General features: G+C 35.3%; 2 protein-coding genes across 7 annotated transcripts; both read right to left on the bottom strand.

Moving 5' to 3' along the window:
- Positions 1 to 257: 257 nt before the first annotated feature.
- Positions 258 to 19,292, bottom strand: LOC132791425 (uncharacterized). 2 transcript variants are annotated; one of them, XM_060800330.1, is made up of 6 exons: positions 19,145 to 19,292; positions 16,445 to 16,631; positions 2,456 to 2,501; positions 1,454 to 1,496; positions 1,188 to 1,387; positions 258 to 1,008 (listed from the first exon to the last, which is right to left on the bottom strand). In XM_060800330.1, the coding sequence occupies exons 2-6, from the start codon at positions 16,627 to 16,629 to the stop codon at positions 829 to 831; spliced, it is 654 nt and encodes a 217-aa protein (XP_060656313.1). In that variant the 5' UTR covers positions 16,630 to 16,631; positions 19,145 to 19,292; the 3' UTR covers positions 258 to 828. The 2 variants fall into 2 exon arrangements, with proteins under 2 accessions (XP_060656313.1, XP_060656314.1); XM_060800331.1 differs by having other exon boundaries at positions 1,200 to 1,387; positions 19,145 to 19,291.
- A 3,319-nt stretch (positions 19,293 to 22,611) lies between these two features.
- LOC132791423 (uncharacterized) lies at positions 22,612 to 26,062 on the bottom strand. 5 transcript variants are annotated; one of them, XM_060800325.1, is made up of 4 exons: positions 25,825 to 26,062; positions 25,630 to 25,763; positions 25,409 to 25,501; positions 22,612 to 25,341 (listed from the first exon to the last, which is right to left on the bottom strand). In XM_060800325.1, exon 4 carries the CDS (start codon positions 25,228 to 25,230, stop codon positions 22,699 to 22,701), a length of 2,532 nt encoding a protein of 843 aa, XP_060656308.1. In that variant the 5' UTR covers positions 25,231 to 25,341; positions 25,409 to 25,501; positions 25,630 to 25,763; positions 25,825 to 26,062; the 3' UTR covers positions 22,612 to 22,698. The 5 variants fall into 5 exon arrangements, with proteins under 5 accessions (XP_060656308.1, XP_060656309.1, XP_060656307.1 ...); XM_060800326.1 differs by having other exon boundaries at positions 25,630 to 25,740; XM_060800324.1 differs by having other exon boundaries at positions 25,630 to 25,706.
- Positions 26,063 to 26,496: the final 434 nt, after the last annotated feature.

Raw genomic sequence — 26,496 nt, 5'->3', positions numbered from 1 at the left:
TTCTTGCCTATTTAGGTGTCGAGTTCTTCAGAGCGAAACTATAAATTCGATTTTACTCCTTCGGATTATAACAGTATTTTCTGTTTCTAATACATTTCTCTCCCCAATTATTATTTCTTTAAATTTCTTCCTATTTAGGTATTCTTAAGAGCTCAACTATAAATATTATTTAACTACATTAGATTATAGCAGGATTTTCTCTTTCTAATACATTTCTCCCCTAATTTTCATCAGAAAAAAAAACAACACATTTGTCATTTATTAAATTATTGTGATAATTGTTTATTCATTTTACTGTTGCACACTTGTTCACAAATTTGACAAAAAATGTTTCAGTTGGCAGACACAACACAAATAAGTTACAAACTTGATTATAACAACCTATAAATGTATATAAAAAAGATATAACACATATTCTACCCTTCGTCACACACAATTTTAACTACGCCTAGAAGGGAATTTTATTGAGCGAGACAGAACCGATTTCAATTGTGGAAATGGAAGAGTTAACATTTCTTTTTTTTTGTGGACATATACTACTATATATATATGGAGTGTGTCTGCATATAGTTGATAGATACTTGATATATATATATGGTATGTATTGATGTACGAGAGAGCATATATACAAATATGAATGATATTGAAAGCTAATCTCAGTCCACTCGATTTTGGAATATGTTTTTTTGTTGCTGATATTATTTGTCTGTCGATGTTGTTGTTGTTGATGTTGCTTGTTACTGTTGTTGTTGTTATTGTTTATTGTATTTATACATAAGATAGTTATAGATAAATATAACTTAAGCACTTGTCCTAGCCCCCAAGCAATTACAGCTCGTCGTGTTTTGGACCGGAGAACTCGTCGTGCGAGATGAAACCGTTCTTGTCCTTGTCCTCATGCTGGAAGATCTCCTCGACTAGCTTGTCGTTCTCCTGCAGCATATTCTTAAGCTCATCCGAATCCTGACCCTCAACAGCAGTCATCTGCTTCTTCAGATACTCACTGACCTATAGAGATATACAAATTAAAGAAAAGAAGTAGTAAAAGTTTAAGTAGAGCTCAATTAAATGGAAATGATTAATGAAGAATTGTTTTTGGTGTTAGTACTACAAACCGAGACCCACGGATATATCACATATAGAGAGTGTAGAGGGAATACATATAATGATAAAAGTGCGATCCATACATAGACGATTACCTCTTCGCGGCTCAGCTGCTTGTCAGCGTTCTCATCGATCTCCTTGAACACATTTGTGGTAGCTGGCGCATTGCCAATGTTGATCAGTTCCACCTCGAAGACGAGCGTTGCCTTGGGGGGAATCACATTGCCAGCACCCTGATCGCCATAGCCCAACTGTGGTGGAATGGTCAGTTTACGCTTCTCACCTATTCAGGGGAATGAATATTGGTTAGATTTTAATTAAAGCATCTTTGAAACTATGTTCAACTTACCCACGCACATGTTCAGCAGACCTTGGTCCCAGCCTTTGATGACCTGTGATAAAAATTGCATAAAATATTAATATATCAGTCAGTTCAGTCTTTAAACTTCATATAATGAAAATCTTAAAGCATCGTTCATATTTATCAAATAATTAATTTAAATTAATATTGATCTTCAGCCAGACAAAACGTAATTAACATTATGGGCTATTCTCTGATATTATAGTAACATATTATCTTCAATTATTAAGGTTCCATTGAAAATATATACAACATTTAATTTCATTGGGTTTTTGTTTTATAAATAGCATTTTCCTCTTAAAAGTTTGTATTCTGTATTCGTTGCATTATGTTTCATTACAATTCTTTTCTTATAATTTAATTATTAATCAGTTTAAGTAAAAAACTTTCTATTTTTTCACAAGAAAATAAGGAAACACTGTAAATTAATATTTTCTTTGTTAAGTTATTCAACAATAATTTTATTTCTAATAGTTTTAATACAAATTTTAAAATAAAAATAAAATAACACAAATGTTTTCTTTTTGTATTTAAAATAGGAGGTATTTTTAAAGTTTTTTTTATATTAAAATAATCATATTCTTAAAAATAAATAAATTTTAAAAACTTTAATCTGATTGTAAATTTTTAGGAATAATAAATAGTGTATTGTTATCATTATTGTACGTCTCTGAGACCTAAGTGTTTATACGGACGGACAGACAGACAGACGGACATGGACAAGTGCCTTTTGCAGGCTTTTGCATACATACATTTCCTGCAGGCACAAAGTTATAATACCATTCTACCCTATGGGTAGCGGGTATACAAAATTAAAATATACTAAGTATTTCATATAAAATTCTTTAAAAAGTTCAAATATTTGGAAATTTTTTAAGAGAACAATGAACTTGATTTATGAATAATATTGTATTTTTAATGATACATTGCTTTAAATGCTCTTTTATCACTTTAGGCTTTTGGAAATGTCCATCTGGACCATTAACTCACCTGTCCGGCACCCAATTGGAATGTGAAGGGCTGGTCGCGGTCGAAGCTGCAAAAATAGAACAAAAAAATTGCATGAGTTAGAAGTTGCGAATTGGTGGCAAATTGTTCGACGCTTGTTAGTCGCAAAGTTTCAAGTGCAGAATGCGCACACACACACACACACTTTTACACACCAGCAACACATTTATCACACACACACACACGCAGAGAATAAACGTCAACTGGCGCTGCACTTTGCACATAATCAAGAGACAAGCCACAACAACAACGGAGAGAGAAAAAAATAAACAAAAACATTTTAAAACAATACATCATTTTTTATGTCTGCTTAAAAATGAAACGAGGAGTTGTCTGAGACCTGAGGGATGAGTTTTTTCTTTTTTCGATGTAACATGTAAAAGGGGCGGACTGTAAAAAAAAAAAGTTCGCGAAATTATTTGTTTGATGGCCTTGTTCCCGGCGATGCTTAAGTTAAGCGAATTACTTTAATTTGTTACGCGCCAATATAGAGATGACATATGTGCTTCCCCCCTTGGAGGAATGGGTTCAGAAGGGAGAGTGGATGTGATCCAACTCCTGCCCCCAACTTGGCCATAAACAGCTGTTCAGGTATGCATGAAACCCCGTCGAGTTGCGAGTTGTTGCGGCTTGAATATGATGTATGATGTGGCACAGTTGCAATGAAAAGTAGGCACATCATTTGATGATTATTATAAGCTTTACGAGTGCGTTAACCCACATGAATGAGCTTCAAATTGGAACATTAAAAACGCAACTGAGTGATAGATGGGGAAAGAAGGGAGAAATCATAAGAATTTGTTTGCTTGTGATAGATAGGAAAATAAGGGAGAAATCATAAGAACTTGCTGCTGGAGAGTTTTCTATTGTGAGGAAACATAAAGTCTGCGATAAAAATGACACTTAGGAAACAGATTGTTTTTAAAATCAAGTGCTAAGCTCAAATATTATAAAAAGTTCTTAAAGAGATATGAAATTTTGACAGAGTCTTGCTGCTTTCATATGAAAGATTTTCTTTTTCATTTTCCGATGAGCACTTTCTTACTTTTAAAAGAATTTTAAGAAATGACACATTTTGGTATTTCAAAAGTATATTTTTGAATTGAAAAGCTTTTATATAACAACTTTTGCACTTTAATGAGTTTAATTTGGTTGCGATCGATAACAATTGTAGAAGTTATTTGAAGAATACGTTTGTATGGGCAAAAACGCCTAATTACTGTGGGTCTTAGTTGCTTTGGGTGACAATTTGCTATATATTTTGCACTCTATGGTATAATTTGAATGAATTAAATAAATATAGCCATTGGTATATTCAGTGTCTTGCGGTATATTAATTTTTCATATTTTTAAAATTAATACTGGACTGTTTTGCTTTTATTCACTCTCTAACTTATTGAATTTCAAATTAATGAACTTTCTAAAATATTAAAAAATGTGCTTTCCTTAAATTTGGATTGCATATATGCATTCTCAGTCGAGAGAAAAACTTATAACAAAACATTTTTTTATTTTGAACAATGATGAATCTCTTGTGTTCTTGATTAACACATTAACTAGAGCTTAGAATGATTTTTGAAAGTTTCTAAAATCAATCTTATCTTTAAAAATATAGTGCTTATCCAAAGCTATAAAAATAACCTTTACTAATTGTTTTCAATTGTCTCAGTTTGTGTTTTCACTGCAAATTATAGAAATATGTATTTTTATAAATTTTGCTTGTTGACTTGACAAGTATTTAAACTATTTTTAAACCAGTTCTAATCTTTGTATGCAATTACTTTCTTTAACTGCTGGTTGTAAACAAAGTTCAAAATTATTTACAAGGTTAAAACGTTGAACTGATTATTTGTTTAAATGTTTAAATAGTATTAATACTAGAGAGCTAAAGAAAATATCTATTTTTGAATCACGTTGTAGTCTAGGAAGTTGAGCTTTGATTGCTTGTAAGTCAATAATAAATGTATTTATTTTGTCCTTTGCTTGGGGGATTCCCCAAAGATTTTTCCGAAGAAATTTGCAATTGGAAATGTGTCACTTGGGCATGACTAAGAAACTTGCAAGTTGTTGCTGTTGCTGTTGTTTGGAAAACTTTTCGAGACTCCAATGTTGTTGAAACTTCTATTCACCTCAGCCCTCCCCTGATGACGATCATTTTTTAATGAGCCAACGACGAAGCAGAGGCCGCGACGCCTCAGAGATTATTGCAACAAGCAAAACAAATGATTAACAAGACAAACAGCAGCAGGACACCCACATGGAAGCGCCTTTTGGGGCTGACAAAAGTTCCGCCATTGAGTTGTTCTTCTTCCCTCCCCCCTTTGTAGCAGCCTACCCCTCTAAGTAACGCTTGTTTAGCTCTGCCGCGGCGGCGTCTGTTAAATATTTTATGTAGATCTCTTGGGCATTTTGCAGAACAGTTTTTTACATTTTTTACATGTTTCGTTTGCTGCTGTGTTTTTGCGTGTCACAAGTTTTGCCGGCTCATGATGATGGCATGCGGATTGCTGTTTTGCCCGCCAAATAATCCAGCCAACCGAAAAAGTGCTACCTCAAGTGCACCAAGGAGTTGGAGCGTAACCAAAGTGTCGTCGTCCTCATCGCCATCGCCATCGTCGTTGTGGCTTTCTCTGCTCAAGTGCTGCAAATCTCTTGATGAAATAAAAAACCCTACAATATTTGTCTGCTTGCAAAAAAAAAAGAAAATCGAAACAACTGAGCTCTGACGAAATACTCTATTTTCGAAATTTATATGAAGTCTTTTTTTTTAAACAAAATTTCATTGACACTTTTTTTTGCTTTCAACTTTTGACGAAATACTCTATTTACTAAATTTATATGAACTAATCTTTTTTTAAACAAAATTTCACTAAGACATTTTTTAGTGGCTTCACATTTTCATTTTGCATTCACAAATTAATGCTTTTAAATTTTAAGTATAACTTTTTTAGTCTATAAGCCTATTTACTTTAGTTTACTTTTTATTTGAGATCAAATTTATGAGTTTTCTTACTTTTTGTAATATAAATTCCCGTTCACTTGTAACGTATTCATATTTAATAGAAATAATTATAATTATTAAGATATATTTCAGTTTTAAGTGAAAATTTATCTAAATAAGACCAGTAATATCTGTATTTGTATACAATTTTTATAAAATTTGTTTTTTTTTTATGAATATAATAAGTATTTCATATGAAGAACTATGGAAGTTGACTTCCATGGTTAATAAGTTTTCTTATTTTTGGAAGTACAAATATTACACAACAAGAACACACAGTCTAAAGTTTTTATAGTTGTCTTTAATTTTTGATAAATTGTTTTCTAATGAGTTGTCTTCCATGTTATATAAGTTTTCTTTTCTTATGAAGTCTAAATATTTCTTAACAAAACACACAAAAGTCAACAATCTTAATTATTTTTACCTATAAATATTTCAATACCAAAGAACTTCATAAAATCATGTCTATTTACATCTTCGTGACCATTTTACTAAACTTTAAGAGAGGGTATCCAAAGGAAAACAAATGTCAAGCAGGGAGTCGAGGGCACTTCACAATACAAGTATGTGAATGTAAATGTTTTTTTTTTGTGTTTGCTGGGGATTATGGCCTTTAAGACACAGTCATAGCCCCAGTCGCGTCTCGACTGTTGGCTGTGAATTTTTATTGCATTATTTTCCATGAATTTCTAGTAATATGTGAAAATTTTATAGCTATTCACATATGTCTGTCTGTCTGTCTGGCAGTCCATTTGATATCTTTGCTTTTTCTCCAAGCACTGCGAGTTCCCAGCACGCACAGGTGATTGGAGGATTTCCTCGAAGCCCGCAATGTATTTGGCTAATTTATGCGATTTAGGGCAATAAGTATGACGCCAAACAAAGCCATAGATAAATTTTCATTTCCATAAAAAGGTGGCACTTGAGAAGGCAGGTATATAATACTTATTCAGGAGATAAATATATTTTGTAACTAGTATTACAATTTTGGAAAGTTTTGAACTTTATTTTAAAAATTAAATCGAACTCGTAGAAATAAATAAATAAATCTAACTTGTGTAAAATCAGAATCGTTTAAGCTTTGTTTATTCTAAAAATGAAAGCGAACTCATAAAAATATTTCTTAGATACGAATTCAAAAACAAGAAATATTTTATAACTTGTTTTTTAATTTTAAAAATAAAATCTAGCTCGAAATTAAGATAATTTGCAGGAGTTATTCTAAAACTACAAATATTTTGTAACTTGTATTATCTTCTTACAAGTTTTGAATGAATTTCTTAAACCTCAGTTAAGAGTGCTTGTCTATGAGATACCCGCAACCAATTACCAAAAATATACCACAAAAATACTGAAAATATACCAAATACTTTTATATTAATGTCGTATTGCGTTAAAATTATACTAAAATATACCGAAGATATGATACAGTACTACATTCAAAATGTATCACAGTATATTTGGTATATTTTTACAGTACTACATTCATAATATACCATAGAGTACAAAATATACCAGATTATTAGCCAGAACATCTAAGACTTGATTGCAGTAAACGTTTCTTGTCACACTAAAATATTTCTTAAATAACTTTTACAATTTTACAGAGTTGTACTTGAAATTCTTGAACTTCTTTAGCAAATCATTCAGAATCTTAGAGATAATTTTTGACTCAGCTTTTACTCTATTATATATCGTACACCAACAAACTCAATTTGAGGAATATAACTCAATTATTATGCAACTTTTGACGCTGAAGCCTTTCACGTGCCATTAAGCAGCAATTAAAGGGCTTTAAGGAACATTTAACCTGAGCGCGCAATGCGTTGAATAAATTAATAAAATCGTTTAAGTGTGTTGATTGTTGATTGTTTTCAGACTTTCAACAACCGAGTATAAATGTCCATTTTCATGTCCGTATCCGTCGTCATTGTCCCCGAACATTAAACTTTGATGATGCAACAAGCAAACAAAAGGTCAGCTGTCCAACGATTTTACGCGAACATTCGTCGGTCTGGTGGATTGGGGCCAGTTGGGGATCTGTTGAATGTGGCAACAACATGCTGTTGGTGGCACAGGTGTTTTAAGCTGGACAAACAAGCGATCAAAATTGCGTTGAGCTTGTGCAACAAACGACGAACAGCGAAAGACAACACGAGCGATGGTAAAGTTGGCGATTTGCTGGCGATTTTGTGGGCGGTTTTTGCGTGAATTTCGTTTTTTTTTTCCTTGGCTTTTATGCACAACGTTGTTCGACGCATTATCATAAAGTCAAACAACAAATGTAAACTCATTTTTCGTGTGTGTGTGGAGCCAAGAGGCAAAGAGGCAAGAGCCAAGCCATCGCTAAATATTTAATAAGTTTCGATTTCATTCAACTGCTGCAGAGTTGAGTTGGCAGCAGGCAATGCCAATGGAATTTTTATGCATTCGACGCATTTAAAATGCAGCGCAATGGGCGTACAAAAAAAAAGGAGGAAAAACATCCGTTATACCCGTTGCCCATTACGTGATTCCCAATCCGATTTACAACCCAAACCCACTCGATGCCTTATCCTCCTCCTCTCTCTATATTTGGTAAATCATACCACACTACACACGACTTTCAATCCAATCAAATTGAATCCTTTTTGCCAGCAGAATATGTTTTGGGGGGAGGATGACCTCGTTTTATGTGCGTCGTTGTCCGAAGTTATAAAATCAAATATGCGTCCTCTTCAAAAACCGCAAAAACCTCAACGGACCCGAAGCGACAAGTTGCTTACAAAGACTCCGGCGATTAACGTGCACCAAGGCGCAGTTGTCAGTTCTTTCTTTTTTTTCTCTTTTTTTGGCAACACTTTTGACTTCATCACCCTTCAATCTCTGCTATCCCCCTTCTGTCTAGCTGCCTGGTCAATGTGCGAACAATTCGCAGCTGGTGAAGTTTTGTGCCACAAATTTATGCGACTGCTGTGCGGCAGCATCACGTGCCGCTTGCAAGAAGAATTGTTGCAGCCAGCCTTTTGGTAAAACATTTCAAGAGCATTTTGCAGCAAGCACATTAATTATTTAAACGAATCTACGAATGTGCACAGCAACTGGCGAGAATTTTGCAATTTTTTTAAAAGAAATTCAAGTGCCGCTCTTTTCTCTAGCTATTTGTTTGAGCAAACGTCTTTGTACAGTGGATAAACATTTGTATTCGTATTGCCTACATTGTTTATCGATAATACAATCGGGTTTCTAATAAATTAGTCTCTACTACTTTATTAAACTTTGAAACAAAAGTTAACTGAATAATATTAACCGACAAAATGGTATATTTTTTACTCTATGGTATATTTTGAATGTAGTATATCAATATATCAAATATATTCTTAGTTATATTTTAGTATTTTTTGGTATATTTGAAGAATATTGATTTATTGAATATTATTATTAATAATCTTCTAATGTGTGTTCTAATCATTAATTTTTCTGTGGCCTAATTCGATAGAAAATTTTAATTGGTATTTTGATTACTATATTTTATATTAAAAATATATTACAAAATAAAAGAAAGCTACAGTCAATAAATCATATTCTACAAATATTCAAAAAATATACCGGAAAATACTAAAATATACCAAATACTTAATTTGTTATGTTGATATGGGGCTACATTAAAAATACCCCAACAATATAAAATATACCAGATTGTCAGCCAAAGCAACTAAGGACCAATATTTTGCCATACAAAAATTATTTCCTAAATAACGTTTACAATTTTTATCAGATTGCAAATTATAAAGAATGCAGTTATGATTATATATCCCAGAAATCGTGAGTGTAGCCTTGAAACTAAGCTTGCTATGATAGAGCTCTCATTTTTTCGTGGCTGTAACAAATTGCCTTAAAATTAAAATAATGCAAAACTTCATTGAACGGAAAGCGAAGTTAAACGTATTTAAATAGTTCAATTTGATTTGCATTACATAATATTTAGAAAAAAATGCTGTAAAGTATCTAAATGCAAGCAGCTAGAAAACTAATCTAACCCACTGTACGCAGCTTGTGGCTGATTGCTTCATATGGTAATGAGCTAAAGATTTAATGCCTGTTGGTTGCAAGTTACACAGATGAAGATGCGACTGTTAAATAGCTGCTCTCGACTGATCTGATGATTAAGCACTCATAAATGTTTCCTCTCTCTGCAAAATTGTGCCAAGGCAGAGATGATGAGTAGATGGTCTCCACTCAAGCCTGACCACTTGACGCCCTCTGCACAACGCATCTTTTCAGTTTTTTTCTTTCTGTTTTTTTTTTGTTGCAGAATCAACCGTGTTTTATCATGGCCATCGCATCTTCCCCTTTTACGTTTTGCTTGCACTAATTGTGACTGCAAAAAACTACACAAAAGACAAAAAACAAATTGGTGACAGTCAAGGTTGTCTGACTTGGCTAATGGCTGAGCGCCGAAAACTTTCACTTTGCAGCCGCATATCGTGTTATGTTTTCCTTTTTTCTCGTCTTTGTTTTTTTCATTTGGTTTTTTTTTTTTTTTGTTGTGCTTACGCGCTCCGCTTTTGGACATTAAATTGCACTTGACGCAGTCAGCGTTGGTGCCACACACAAATCATGCGATGCCAACGACGAAAAGACTTGCAAGATATGACTATGAAAGATTGAGAGGAGGGGCGTGGCAGGCAAGGCAAGGCAAGGCAAGCTAACTAACTGGCTGGCAAGCTGGCTGGAATGCCTGGCGGACTGTCTGCCAGGTTGTCAAAAAATTTGTTCATGCAACATGCTGCAAGTAGTTGCTGTGCCATGCTTCCGTTGTACCCTTTGCCAGTTTTTGCTGCAAATTGCAATTTTAATGGTCTGCAAGATGCGATGCAATGCTCCAAACTTGAAGTTGCGCCTCTCGCGCCACTTCAGTTGCCACACGGCGTATGCGTAATAAATTCAAAGAAACCTTGACTACAACTCATGAACTAGCCAGCAATTGCATAGTTGCCGCTTTTTTGCTTATCATTGAGCAGGAGATTTGTTTTAAGCACTGGAGAATCCAATTATTATTAAATGAAATCATTTTTCAGAGTTGGTATTATTTTGTTTTTAATTAATGCATGGAAAACAAAATATCAGAAATTAAATAATGTTATAACTTTGAAATGTGAACACTACACATATGTAAACCTTGCATTTAAATTATTTTAGTTGCTCTTTTAGTTTGTTTTAATGCAACACTGCGTATGCGTAATAAATTCTAAGACAAGTCAAGATGGCAACTTATGAATTAAACAGCAATTTTTGTCTTTGCTTCAGCTTTAGCTATCATTTATTAAGATTTTGTTCAATATATTTAAGAACAGTTTAAAACGATAATAAAATTAACATCTTTTAAATTCAATTATTTCGGTTTCTCTACTTTAGACAATAAAGACTATTATTATTATTGAATTACAATTTTTGTTCTCAATTAAGTTTTGTATAGACAAGAAAGTGTAAAAAAAAACAATTTTGATGTCGTTAAGCGATTTTTATTCTTCAAGAGTTCAAAAGGTTTCCTCTTTTAACTTATCTTAGCTTGGCATTCTCTAATATTTAAAACAAATTAAAACCTACAACCTTCAAATGCAATGTTGATGCTGAAAGTCTAGACATCATTAAATGTATTTTTTTTTTTTATATAACTATTTACTTTGAACTTTAAATATTATTTTTATCATTAACACGAATGCCAAGTTTCAAGTTAGTTAACTTTAGACTCTAAAGTTTCCGAAACTTTAAGAAGAGGTATCAAATTTTTTGCTACAGCAAAAGCTAACAAATTAATTTTTCGTGCACAATGACAACAGTCTCCCGAGGTGTGTGCGGCATGTGGAAGTGGCAAGTATGCTCAACGCTGCCACATATAACGAGGCATATATCATAAGGCGAAAGAGGAGCTGCTCATGTTACGCGTCAGACTGATTAGAATATAGCGGAACGTCTGCATTATTTATAACAGCCAAATGAAGGTCTACGGGTCAAAGGAGCAGCAACGGTTGAAAGAGGAATAGGAGTACTAGATGTCGTTGGAAATGGAGTCTGAGTTGGAATCGGAGTTGGAGCAACAAACTGACAAAGTGTGGGCGCACGTGACGAGGCGGACGAAGCAGATGTGGCAATGACAGGTGGACGACGAATGTAACTCCTGGACTCTTTTCTGTCAGGCTGAATGTCAAGCCACAACAATGAAAATAAAAGGAGCAAGGCACGTGACAGGACTCGCTCCGCGCTCATTATTGAATAACTTATTGAGCAGCCAGAGGCAGCAACAGGAGCAATGGAAAGACAGACAGAAGAGTCTTTGGGCCGTTTTAATTGTGGCTGCACTTGAAGAGCGCGCACTTCAAAAATTTGCTGGCCAAGGACTTCAGTTCTTGTAATCCTTTTAATGCTCAGCGAGGCACGTATGCAATAGGGCAACAAACTGCACGCTACGATTATTTTGAATCGAATAACCAAAACTAATTGAATACCAACTCAATCATTACACTGGTCTGGTGTGTGTGCTTAGGACGGTCTTCTTTTCTTTTTTATAGTAACAATCTCTAATTAAACATTGCTAACTTCATTATATTACTTTTTCTCTCTAATTTAATTACGAAAATTGATAGTTTCTTAATATAAATTTTAGATGAAGATCTCGCATAAATTATAAGCGAAAACAGTCTTTAATTTTTCAGTTGTAGTTTCATAGACTTTAAATAAAGAATTGTTTTTGCTAAGACAGTCTTCAAATGATTTGCTGACTAAACTTTTTGTTATATTCTGTTTTAATCGTGGAAAATTGTTTTTATTGAAATAATAGCTAAAAAAACGTTTAGTGAGATAAAACAGTTTTCAAATACTAATACTATTTAAATAATGATATTTCAGAGCATAATTATCTTAAAATTAACAACATTTTTATTTTTATGTATAATATTATAAAATAACATTTAAAATATATTAAAGTTGATAGTTTTTTAATTTTTTATGAAGATGTATTTTAAATTATAAATTAAAAAATTTTTAAAAACTTGTTTCAACATTTTCGAACGAAATATAAGAGACTACAAAAATTAATATTCAAACATAATATAACATTCTTATTCTCTTTATAATATTAACAAGTGTGCTTGACTGTGAAATACCCGATAAAATCAAAACAGTGCGGTATTCATTTTAAAATATACCGAATTGATATTGAGCAAAAATACTAATAAATATATCAACTGCTATATTTGGTATATTGATATAGTACTGCATTCAAAATATACTATAGAGGTCAAAACATACCAAATTATATTGTTTGGATTGGTATAAAGTGTGGAATATTCAAATCGTATGAAATTATCAACATGTGAAAATTGGCAAAACTCTTTAAGCCATTTAAGTCCCAAAGAGCAAACTTTAGTCGCCAATTCCTTGCAGATTGTGTTCGAATCCATGACATTCACTTTCATTGCAGAATGTTGTGTTTATCCAAGGACCAGAAAAAGAGAAGGCAATCATCAGCCGCCTGCCAATGGCACTTCAATAGGCAATTGAGCTGTCATTTAAAGACTGTCAAATGCACAAAGCGACCCCTTTTTCGCTTCTTATTCGCTCTGCACTTAAGCCTTTCAACAGCTTAATTATCAAGGAGGATAACAGAAGAAGATGAAAAAAAATCGGCAAGTGTATCTTAGCACTCAGGTAGCTAATTTCCGGCGTACACAAAAATAAAGCAAAGCCAAAGCCAAAACCAAAGGAGTCAACGCTTAAGGCAGCGAATTTTTGCTAAAAGATTTTTGCATACACAAGCTGTGGAGAGGCTGCCTGTCTGTCTGACTGTTTGGTTGGTTCTTTGGTTCGTTGGTTGTCGTCCTGACAAAGCATCCTTCGCTGCACTTGTAGCAAGCAGAGGGGGCAAAGTGCCCGTCGCTTGGGTTAAGTGCGGCCAGGCATTTAAGCCACCGAGCATCAAGAGAATGGGGACATTAAGCAACAACTTCATGGCAGTCACAATCAACAAGTGGTTGGAAAAGAAGGACATCTTTGAGGCTTGTCCTCTGACGCACTGATTGAGTTAGAATTGCGAGTCAAGAGCAAGGGAGAGAGAGAGGAGAGCAGAAGGATGCAGGTTAAAGTTTGGCCCAATGTTGGCAGCACGCTAAATTAAACAGCAATTGCAAACTTTCAGCACAAACTTTCAGATAATTTGTGACCATGTTGTACTTTGTGTGTGTCTGTGTGTGTTTTAGCCAGGTAAACGTAGACGCAAGTGTGTGAGAGAGTGCTTTATTTAGCATATGTGCTAAAATCCTATTATAAAAACGATTTCCTGGCACAAAAGACTCAATTTGCTGTTGACCCTGGTTAAGCAATCAACATAAATAATATTAGGCATAAAGCAAATAAAAAATATATTGCACTAAACTAGTACGATAACAACTAACTTGATATGAAAGACGTGGCACGAACAGGTACAACTAAATTTTTGTGTAAGTAGCAAAATATTTGCAATAGGTATTAAGTTAGCTAACGAAATCAGAAGGTGACGAATCAAGTATCCCAACTTTAAATGCATTCGGAAATATACTTTAATTGTCCCCTAAAAATGTTAAAGTAAGACTAAAAAATAAAAAATTAGGAATTCAAACTTTAAATGCATACATACTTAAGCTTTTAATCTTTTCAAAAATACAAATAATAAATAGCAATCAGAAATCTTTTATATTAAAAATCAATTTATAGATCGCAGAGTATATACATCTATATATTTATAAGAAAAAGAAATTTTCTATATACAAAAATATTTGAAATTGACAGGACTATTTCAATTATTGTACTAGAAAATATGGTATATTTTGTACTCTTTGGTATATTTTGAAAATAAAGGAATTCTAACTAAATCAATGTTTACGAGAAAAAGAAATTAACTACATATATATAGAAATATTTAAAATTCTCCAATTGCAGTATCAGACAATCTGGTATATATTTTAAGTGAAGAACTATATCAATATACCTTTGGTATATTTAAGTGTTTTGTCTTTGGTAAATTTTAGAATTTTTGCGGTATATTTTTAGAATATAGTGTTATTAAAAATGGGTATCGGGTATCTCATAGTCGACTGTAGTAATTAAGAGTAAGTTAAGTTAAGTTTTAATCCATTCTTTACAACTCAGTATAACTAACCGCCAAGCACTTCTTTGCAAGGTCATAACTAAATTGATTTTGTTTTTTTCAATTTCGAAATCAATTGCTAAAAACAAATTTGTCATCAAAAGTTTATGAAGAAACGTGCAAGAAAGAGAGACTGAAATGATGTCACCAATTTACCATTTGCAACGTGTTTATAAATCATATTAGAAGACCATTTGATTTCAATTTCTCTCTGTGGCTGGATGTTGCGAGGCCTTTGCTGAACTATGCTTTGTGCTTATCTCGGACAACGATGTCCACATATGCATACAACTATGTACATAGATTGTAGTATGAATATGTATTTAGATGTCACTTTTGTTTATTGTTGGTTTTTAGTCGTTCCATGCGATAAGAGCGAAATTGATAATGAAGCGATTGCCACACCATTTGAATTGATTATATTCTTATTATAGCAACTCTCAGTTAAGGGAAACTGTGCGTATGCTGTGTGTGTGTGTGTGTGTGTGACAAGCGTGGTATTTAATATTTTGTGAAGGGGCTTTGCTTTAATTAGCTTTCGTTTGAAGCTGGTCGATGGCTGAAGGAGTGAAGTGCTTTTATTAAAATAAGCAGCTTTTAAAGAGCTATGCAATACGTATTAATACAAGTGGGTTGCTGCTTGTTTAATCTGAAGCTACCTTTAACCCGTTTGAATAAAAAAAACCAACTTGCAATTAAATTGTTTAATATGCTTTAAATTTTCTTTGTTCTCTCTTTTTTTGTGAAGTCATATGTTTCCTTGTCTAAATCTCCATAACTTAATTCCGATCCTCAAAGGGTTAAAGATGTCGAGAACACAAATATGTGAGACTTTTATCTAACTATAATTTATTTAGTTCTCTGAATTGGTATTATACTTTTGTATGCCAAAAAAAGACTTATTTACTTTAGCTGATATTTCTGGTATATTTTGTACTCTATGGTATATTTTGAATATAGTGCAATGTCGATAAACCAAAAATATCAGTATATTTTATAAGTTTTCGGTGTATTTTCGGTATATTTGTAGATTATGATTGTATTGGAAATAAGTATCTCACAGTCGAGCACACTCAAATATAGCTTTCTTTCTTTTTTAATACGAACTTAAAAAATTGTAAGTCACCGCAATTTAATTCGGTGCTCGAAGGGTTAAAGATGTCGTAACCAGAAATGTGTGAAAATTTTATATAGTTTAATGGGTTAGCTACCCATTCTCTGCATTGGAATTATATAATATATATTTTCACATTGTTTTTAATACAAACTCGAAAATCAAGTCGGTCCTCAAAGGGTTAAAGATGTCTCATGGCAATGAAATGCACATGAGAGACCTTTAAGGATATCGCACAAAGCAGAATCGTAAAAAGAAATACTCTCTCACGGGAGAGCGTGAAAGAGTGTGAATGGATGTTATCTGCAAATATTTTCACAACTGTCTATCAAATGCATAATATTTAATATTGATGAGGAAGCTGAAGCAGCTGTGTGACAACAGCTGCAACTGCAACAATTGATGTGGACATTGTTGCGTTGCACTGCCTGCCAACAGTCCCCAAAAAAGAGAACCATGGAAAATGCTGGCCAACAATTGAGATCGCTTATCAGCTGGCGTCTAATTTACGACAATGAGCCGCCGTCGAGGCCTATGCGACACATGTTTAATCCCCATTGAACACGTGAGTGTGTGTGTGTGTGAATGTGTGCAATATGCAAATATGACCCTCTATATATATGTATATCGGGTCAGTCAATTTTCAGCTTTAATGTGCACAGCACTTTCCCATTTAACGCGTTTCAAACTTACCTCGAATCGAATTTCTTGCCATCGGCTTGAAGGGTGCCCGTGTAGTGCATGGTGAGTGAATCGCCATTCTTGGTTTTCTGATCACAAATCTCGGGAGTGCTGATCACATCCACTTTCAGATCGTCGCAGTGAACGCCGCTGAAGGCCACCAGAAGGCAGGAGAAAACGAGAATTGACTTCAACATGGCTGCAAAAAAGAAAATTCGAAATGAAGTTATTAAAATAAACGCTTAAAGTTAATCGCTTGATTATTATTAATTGTAATTAAAAAAAAATATGAATAATCGTTTTAAAATTATCTAAATTTAATAATTCAATTATTTGAATAATTTTATTAAGCAAAGCTCATTGAAATTAGAAAGCTTCTAATGAACTTAAACGCTTAAACTTTAAGCTTTCTCTTGACAACTTGGAATAACTCTTTACAATTAAAGGTTACACAAGCCGACAAAGTTATTAACTGAAAGCCAATTACAAAAGAGGTGCAAGAGTTTAACTAATAAAACGGCAAAATTGAGTTACAAAAATAAAACAAGAAAAAGACGAGTAAAGAGTGAAAAATTGGTCATTATGCAAATCTACAATTCATTTCAGGTTTTATCCATCTGCAGAGGATTATGCAATGCCAAAATTGCAAATTATTGCAGCTCACTACGTGTAAGTGTGTGTATGTGTGTGTGAGTGTGTGCAAGCACTGCCGTGTTATGGTGCGTATGCGTAATGTCCGCAAAACGCAAAAGGTGACGATGACCATCATTGGCTCTGCGTCTCTTTCGAAAACTCTTCACGTTAATTGTTTCACAAAAACCGAGGGGGACTTTTTCTAGTGTAGGCGTTTTTTTTTTTTTGTTCGCTTTTTTTGTGAATTGCAAATGAAAGCTGGGGAATTGGACATCTTGGTCATTTTCAATGGGCCATTTGAAAGATTTATGCGCTGGGGAAGAAAGCGTTCCATGAAAATGATTTGCAATAAATAAGCTCAAATATGAACAAATGACTAAGGCAACAACAATAACAAACAAAAAAAAAAAAAACTTTCACTAATGATAGACGCTGTGGGGACGATCAGAGGGAGCGAGGAGAGGCTGATGACACCTTACAATTGGTAACGGCACAATTACGTGAAAACATCATTAACATTTCGGATCTTTTGCGGCTGCAGCTTCTTCATTATCGTTCACCCTTTTTTTTATGCGGGCATTTAACTACTGCTCTTCGGATACCCTATTAGTCGAGTTACATGATATTGTCACGCGTTATGCAACTTACATGGGAAACTGTAAGCTAATTTCATTTTTTCTTTATAAGGGGGAGAAACTTGCTATTCAAAATGGCAATAAACTAATTTTGTAATATTAAATTTGGTAATAAAATATTGTTATTAATTTTTAAATTAAAAAAGCTTCAAAATAGCAAAAAAAACTAATTTTGTAATATTGAAATTAAGAAATCTTTAAAGAGTCGAAAATCGCAGAAGATTATACAAATTGGTAATTAAATATTGCTATTAATTTAGAAATTAAAATAGCTTCGAAATAGCAAAAACAAAAATATTTTGTAATATTGAAATTAAGAAATTTTTAAACAGTCGAAAATCGCAAATTTGTAATTAAATATTACTATTAATTTTATAAATTCCAAATAGTAAATAAACTTAATTTTGTAATATTAAATTAAGAAATCTCTCAAAGAGTCGAAAAATTGCAGATTGCGTGCCATTTTTTTTTAAATAGATTCATTAATTAAATACAGCAATATTTTTCAAGTTCGTTAAATGATGTTTATGCATTTCTTCAATTTCACAAGATCACGGGGAATCATGTAGTTTGTGATCTACAAGCGCATTGAATCTTTAGCTTTTCTTTCACGTTTTTTTTTTTTTTTTTTGTTGTATGTGTTGTTGCTTCTTTTTTTGGGGCGTCCACAGCAAAACCAGTTGCGTGGTTGCCACCTTGTTTTTGTTGCTTTGCTCTTGTGCGTCGTCGTCTCTTTTTGTGTTTGTTTGAATTCGAGAGCTGATTTTTTTTCTGAAGCCTGGTTCATTGAACTGCCCCCAGTACCGTTATATTTAGTACGAACTCGACCACGACTTTGGCCCATCACAATGACGACAACATTTCGATGATGATAATTTGCAGGTAAACGTTAATGAAATGAAAACTTTCCAACTAAAGCAGCAAGAGATCAAAAGAAGAAGGAAGAGGAGCTTGGTTCGTCGTAAGGTACACGTCATAAGATTTCCCACTACACACAATTATACAAAAGCGGCAAACAATATTGTGATTAGCTCCACACGACAAGCTAAAGCAAGTCAAAGAAAAGGCAAATGTCGCTGCTGCTGCAGCTGCGGCTGAGACCGGCCGGGAGATAAAGCAAGCGAGAGAGTGAGAGAGAAAGAGAGTACAAAATTCGTTCACGTTCACGTTTGTCGTTTCGTTCAGTTAAGTTTTGCTTTTGCTTTGTGGAACGTCGTCGTCCCCCAACTATTTGTGCTCTCTTCGTTGCTGCTGTAGCGCATTCGCTGATGTGTAAAACACGATGTGAATATGAATGAATACGACACGCCAGTCAAATAGTCAAAGTACACGCTTTCATTTTGGTATCCATTTCCGCTATAGCACCTCCAAAATGTTTAAACAGTTGCATTTTGATGTGTTTATTAGCTACTCTCTACTCTTTACGTATGTTGTATGTTTATACCTTTTGTTTTCTTTTTTTTTTTGTATTCCACTGAATCGATCACACGGGGATATAGTAAACACGGCGAGCGAAGAGCGAACGTGCGATTACAACTGCTACGATCGAAGTGCGCAAGACAACTGATGGAATTAACGGCGGCGTCGGCGTTTACTAGACAGCGAGCAGCACACAAGCACACGCGCAGCACACTCACACACACACACACGCAGCTCACAAACGTTAAGAGATCACGGGAGAGCGAGCGAGAGAGCAGCGCGTAGGCAAACACTTGTCCACGTAATCAAAGTTACTCACGCAGCACGGGAGCGGTTTAACAATGAAGGTTATGTTGGGCGCACGTTAAAAATGAATGTTTGACGCTATGAGAAAATAAACTTTAATTGTTGTTAAAGCAAATGCTAATATGATGCAAATAAATAGTTTTACTCTTTCTAACTTACATTTTGTGCTATTTAACTAATTGGAAATATTGTTTAGTAGTTCTTCTAAATTGGAAACAAAAATGATAACGTTTGAAATGAGAAGTGAGATGGAAGCACACAACCTGCTTGTGCGTTGCTACAATGTTAACTGTTAACTGTGCTGTGATTGAGCCACCAGGATGCTGTATGCCACATGTTGCCAGCAACACTGAAATGTTGCTAAGCTCAAGGAGAAAAAGTCACGCCTCAAAAGCGCGCATGCGCTTGACCTCTTTGTGGGCGGAGTCTGTAGCATCAATTGTTTATTTTTTATAGTAATAGAAATTCAATATAAATGTTATTCGTAAATAAGCGTATTTAAAATGTTTTCGTACATAGCTTATTTGTTTATACTTTGCTATACTTACGAGATAATTGTTTAAGCGACGCACCCTCGAATTTACAAAAAAAAATAAACACAAAGAGAAATAAATTAAATAGAATACGTATTACCCTTGGGGTCATTTTACGCCCCAATGAATGCGATCGCTAATGCAAATCAATTAGATATGTGAGCTCCAATTAATTAGATTCAGTTGCAATTCAAATCTTTACGCGTCGGTTGTCTACGGATTTTACGGATTATAATCTCTCTAACCCGAAAATAATGCTGCAAGAAATACAAAATCGTCCACATGGATACGCGTTGAAGCGTCGAGATCACAAATTTGTGGTCGAACGCATTGAGGGTATCGAGAATCCTGCCTATGAGCCCGACCTGGATGGGGATGTCCAGACGAAACCCCAATTGACCAATCAGCGCAATGGCCAATCAAAATGGTGAGCATACCGTTAAAAAAGATTTCATATGTATATTAAACTATTGTCCAACAAATTATATATTAAAAAAAAGAGTATTCTTAGATATCTTGTTAATCATAGATACACACACTTATAAACTTGATAATGATATACAAAGGTTATAGAGAATCTAAGAGTACTAAATTTAAATTAAACATAAGACTTAAAAGCTAAAATATACAAAAAAAATATTACAAGGTCTAGGATAGAAGCGTCTTATAACTTTCTGCCTCCAGGAAATTTATAAAACAGGCATAAGGAGGCATTTCCGATGCTATAAAGTATCCAAACATAACATATATAGTATTATTGATGAGGGTTAACAGCCGAGACTTTGTATACAGACATGTTCGATAAACACCTACATACATAGATCTCAAAGACTATAAGAGATAGAAAAACTTTTTTTCCAAAGCACTTGTTGTTTGTTTCAAATTTTTGTCCTCGCAAATTGAAAAAATTGAATACTAAGCGTAATTTTTAGTGCATAAAATATTAACTATCGTTTTTCTGATTTCTGAATATTAATTATTTTTAGAATACTCTTGTATGCTCAAAAACGTATACTTACTACGGGTCTCAGTTGATTTGGCTGACAATCTGGTATATTCTGCACTATATGGTATATTTCGAATGTTGCACAATATCAATATACCAAATACAACCTTTGGTATATCTTTTTTTTTTGTTGGTACATTTTAAAATTAATACTGCACTGTTTTGCATTTATTCACAATGGATAGAGGGTATCTCACAATCAAGCACACTTGACTATAGCTGTCTTAATTGTTGTTTGTGGTTCTGTGTTATATTATTCTAAGCCATGTTCATCTCATCAAAATTGGACGACTAATGAATGCTATTATTTCCAATATTTATTTATTTTTGTTGAATTATTTTACTCACTTTTATTCTTAAGAAGTATAATATCCTTTGTACTAACAACTAGTTAGATGGTAAAACATATTCGGTAACTGTTATTTAATAAAACTGTGAAATAACTGTTCTTTATTTTATATATTTTAATAATTGTTACTATCCCTGTTCTGAAAATATATTTAATTTTTATTGTAAATGGAGATTTGAATTAATAAAACAATATTCAATTATTTTACTCTTTACTTAAATTAGACATGTTAGACATGTTATAAATAGTACTTTGATTGATATTATTATTATTCATACTATTATTCATATTGTAAATCTGCTCCTTGATTTTAAGATCCCATTCCAAAACCTGACGCTGCACCTGCAGATTCGTTATCTCAGCCAAATGCTTCTCTTCAGCACGACGTTCCCTATTCCTATAAGCACTGACTTCTAAAGGCTGCGAAATAGAGAGGAGTCGCTAAAGAAATCGGTTTTTATAGAACCCTTATGATTATCGTTTACCATATTGGAAATGTCACCATTTTCGTTGTCATCCTTTCCGCTTAGTAGTGTTTTTTAGAAACTGAACAGTACCCTGAAATCTAGAGATAACTCCAACGCTTTGCGATATTGATGATAACTTACCTCACAGTTCTTGCACGTATCTGATGACTTGGGAATAGAAATCGGTATAGGAATGAATGGTTCGGGATCGTGATGGTTATCGCGATCAGGTTTGGGTTTGGGTTCGAGTTCAGTTTCAGTTTCATTAACATTCGAGGAGGTTTTTACATCTGAAACTTCTGGCTTATGTTCATATTTCAATGCAGACCTGGGATCCTCAAGGGTAACTTGCAAAACACTTTGAGAAAGTGCCGAACTATCCTCGATAGAGTCCTCTATAGAAACTTCGGGCTCTATAGTTTCATGTTTAATTGGAATTGTATTATTTGTCGACTCCATTTTATCAGATTTCACAACTTTTCCTGTCTTGCGCAATGATTCATATTTAGCCCGCAATTTGACAGCCATGCGGTCAATATTCGTAATGCTAAAGGGAATTCAAGAATTAAAAGCATGCAAAGATTTTGAAGACAACTTCCCGCCCCGAAGAAAATAGAAGCTCACTTGGTGAATTCAGTGGCAATCTTTTGCCATGCTAGTTTCTTGAGCCGCCAAGTCTTCTGATTGGATCCTTGGCAATGGATCTCATTCTCATATTTGCTGGCCAACGCAATAAGAACTTTCTCTTCCTCTTTGGTAAAATTGGGCAGACGCTGGCGTTGAGTCGTTTTCGAAGTCCTGTAAGCACATAAATGCAATATTCTAAGTACAATTTCAATTCGTTTATTGTGTTATTAATCGTGTGTCTTAATTTTAGTAATCTACTTCTACTTCTAATTCTAAAAGCCCATAGTGTATTTAGTTTTTTTGCCGCTTTGGCCTAGGATTTGGTTGCGATTCAATTATCGTAAATTCTCCCGGACGTAATGTAGAATGCGGTCGCTTGTTAAAATTGACAGTCTCATTGAACGAAGCGTTTTCTTCGGGCTTTGTGGTCGCCAGCAATGCCTCAATGTCCGTTGTTTCATTGGACACTTCCACATAATCCGCATAGACAGCATCGTAATGTGTGCGCAAACTTGTGCCCGGCACCAAAACTGTCTTTTCCTCATCGAAAAACTCGGACAACTCCTCGGGCTTAGGTGCCGTCTGCAGCCAACTTGCAGTGGGATCTTCAACCTCTTGTGTCTCATCTTTGTGGCGCTTCAGCTTCTCGTCAATCATATCGATGTTGACATCGCGTGTCAGATCGAATTCATCAATATCCCATATACTCAGCAGTCGAGTACTTATCACATCCTCAAATTGACTGAGATAATGCGCCGACTTTTGCCAAGGTCCACGATTAACGGCCTTCTTTTTGGGCACCTTGGGTTCCTCTGGCGGAGGAGGTGGCGGCGCGGGTTGCGGCGGTGTCCTTGGCTTCTTGGCCTTGATCTGCTGTTCCTCATCATTGTTGGAATCATCATCGCCCGACTCGCCCTCAGTCGACACTTCCTCAAAGCCATAATCAATTTCTATGTCCTCAAAGGGCATGGGTTTATCCTCCTCCACATCACGTTCCGACTTCATGATGTCACGCAACGCGACCATGGACTGCACATCAGTGCAGCGCAGCTTTCGACTCACATGCTCCTTCACCAAGTCCGCATAGTATAAGATTGCTTCATTCGTGTGCGAACCCGTGCGTTGTTCCTGCTGCATCTCCAGCTCATCGCGTTGCGTCACCCGCTGACAGAAGACATCGCCCACACTGTTGGCCGTAAGCAGCTGGGCAAACGCACCATCGCTGGCCTTCTCCAAGCGATGGAACTTCACGCCCGTTGTTGCGCTTCGTAGGCGTTGGCCCAAGTCCGCATAGATGCTGACGCTACAGCCATTGAGCTGGGCATCGATTAGTGCCTCCTCCAGCTGGGGCGGCGCATAGGCAAATGTTTGTGAACTCATCTCGGTTACGTTCTGAGCGAGCGCGTTGCTCAGTTCGCAGATTCGTTGATCTCCTGGCACCGCATTCGACATGGCCACATATTCGCTGCCATCCTGGGCAATTGTGTCCATAAACGTGGGCGGATAGCACATTTGATGTGTCCACGTTACGACTGCACGATCCGCAATCTTTTTGCCCAAACAACGCATATCGATGGCGTGCAACTTATGATTGCTGGCCACATACAACAGATGGGGATTAACGCTGCCCGCCAAACACGAGAAGGTTTCGCAACGCTTCGAATAGACGCTGCTGGCAAACAGCGGATTGATTTCCTTGTCGGCACATCGCATATCCACATTGATGACCGCCGATTGGCAAGCATACAAGAAACAATTCTCCCTCCAGGCACGCAGCTGGGCCCATGTGCTGGCCCCCTTAAAAATGGACACCGTATGCCTTGAGATGTCCTGTTGCGACTCCATGTCCATGAATCGTATGGTGCGATCCTGGCAGGCGATGGCCAACACATTTGGTCTATTGATGCCCTGCGCCACGCCAATAAACGGTCCATCTTCGGTGTTGTATTTGCACTGACAATTGAACTCGTAACTGGGCGAATCTTCGTCATCATCAGAGTCATCGTCAACGTCCGGCAACTTGCGCAGCTCGTAGATCGCAATGTCGTTGAGTTGACGCGCCAGAAACATGTTGCCGTGATTCACACGAAAACTCTTCACTGGCATCAGCTCAAACAGCTCGCTGGACGTCGCCGGCATCGTCTCGCTATGCAGCGACTGCAACAGTTCCGCCTCCTCACCCAGCTGTGAGACATGCAACTGCTGCAGCTTCTCGCCCGTCACATGTAATGCCAGCGTCCTTGGCTCATCTCCTGCAGCGGCATAGGACATAATATTGAGATTGCCACCAGTGTAATAGTAATCGTAGCTATCACGGAAATGCGTATTCTCCTGTGTGGCAATGTGTTCCGCCACCTCAAACAAATACGTATTGTAGATATTAGCCTGATGTTTGCGTTCACGTTGCTTTTGCTTCTGGGTTTGACTTAGATACTTTGTCTTGTACACACTCAATTGACGCATCCAATCGTCGTGGACGTAGGGACGTTGCAAACACGGATCCACAATGGGCGTGGTGCGATCGGCCACATAAAGTGGCAATGGCACCGTAAACGCTGCATTCGGAAACATGTTCAACACTTGGTTATTGCCTAATCCTTCATTGAGCGCTGGATGTGTGTCGTGTCGCGACATTTCCATTATGCGACGCGTTGGATCTGTTTTGCGTGACTCTTCCAGTGATCTATTTTCTTCGCCATCGGAGGAAGCGTCCTCCGAGCTCTCGGCGTTCTCGTTTTGGGCATTCTGTTGTTGTCGCTTACGTGCGATAACAGTTTCATTCAGCTTCTGGAGCTGTAACTTTGTGGTGTATCTACGAGGCATTTTTAACTACTTGTGTTTCTGTGTCTTGTGTAAATATTGTAGTATTCAAACGCATTAAGGCATTAAGACTTTCCTGCTACGAGTTTTCACTTCGGATCCTCCTGCGGCTTCCTAAAAGATTTAGATCATTTTTTATAACAAATAACGAGCATTTAAATAAACGAGCATACTAACATACCATACCGACCTTCTGCAAAATAATTCAAGTAATTCGCCTCCTTTTTATAGTTCACGTGCTGAACTAGTTCGATGAAACAATTTTTTGATTCAACTGCAAAATTATATTTTAAATAGATATTTAACAGAACTATGCATTTGTTAAGATTACAACTAACATGTTGTATTCCTAACCGAGACAATCCGTTACGAACATGCATATATATAATAAAAGCAACTTACTTTATAGTAAAATCCACAACAAAGCACGTTGTTTGAAGAACTAGTTCACGTAAACCAATATCTTTCGATTTGAATTGCTGCGTACAAATTGTATAAATGTTAAATGAAAAACTATTCAGTTTGCTTGTGCATAACTACTCTTAACAATTAATACATTTAAATGATATTAAATTGAAGTTGTTTGCCGTAACTTACATCGGAAGTGTTTTTTTAGACAAATCGAGTTGAGCTGAAGCTATAAATTGTTGATCAAATTTTTGTAGTTTTAACACAGCACTTTTAGTTGTAGAATTCACAATGGATCTTTTCACAACGAGCTCTCAAATAACTCTGAACTTGAATATTAAAACATCAAGTTAAAGTCTCGTATAACAACTCAGTTTATTTGAAGCAAAACGAGATGTCAAGTAGAACCGAATAATTGTAAATAAATGTAATACAGAGTGACCGAAAGTTGGCAATCAGAATATACTATTTTCAGCTGAAGAATACAACCAAATATCTTAAAATACCAGATCCCACTTGTGGAAACGAAACGATAATTTTTAAGCGTGACTGATTTGAAAGCAGAAAAATATTTAAATATTGATATTATATTTTAAATGATTTTCTATTTATATAATAGCATACCTTTCTTTATTAAATTAAATACTTAATACAGAATATTACACATATTTGATGTCTTGTGCCGCTCTCTTTCAAAGTAGAGGTGTCCACTACTAAATATTCGATAAAAATTTGTACTTAATTTCTAAATTTATTGTTCAAGTCAACAGAACAATACAAGTTCCAAAATTCTGCTAATAGGAAATAAATAAAATATTTAACTATTAGCTCTTAACATGTGGAAGCATTCGATTATCGACC

The sequence above is a fragment of the Drosophila nasuta genome, chromosome 3 (assembly GCF_023558535.2).
Source record: "Drosophila nasuta strain 15112-1781.00 chromosome 3, ASM2355853v1, whole genome shotgun sequence".
Taxonomy (NCBI): domain Eukaryota; kingdom Metazoa; phylum Arthropoda; class Insecta; order Diptera; family Drosophilidae; genus Drosophila; species Drosophila nasuta.
Note: the sequence above shows the minus strand (reverse complement) of the source record. Positions and strands in the feature narration are given on the sequence as shown.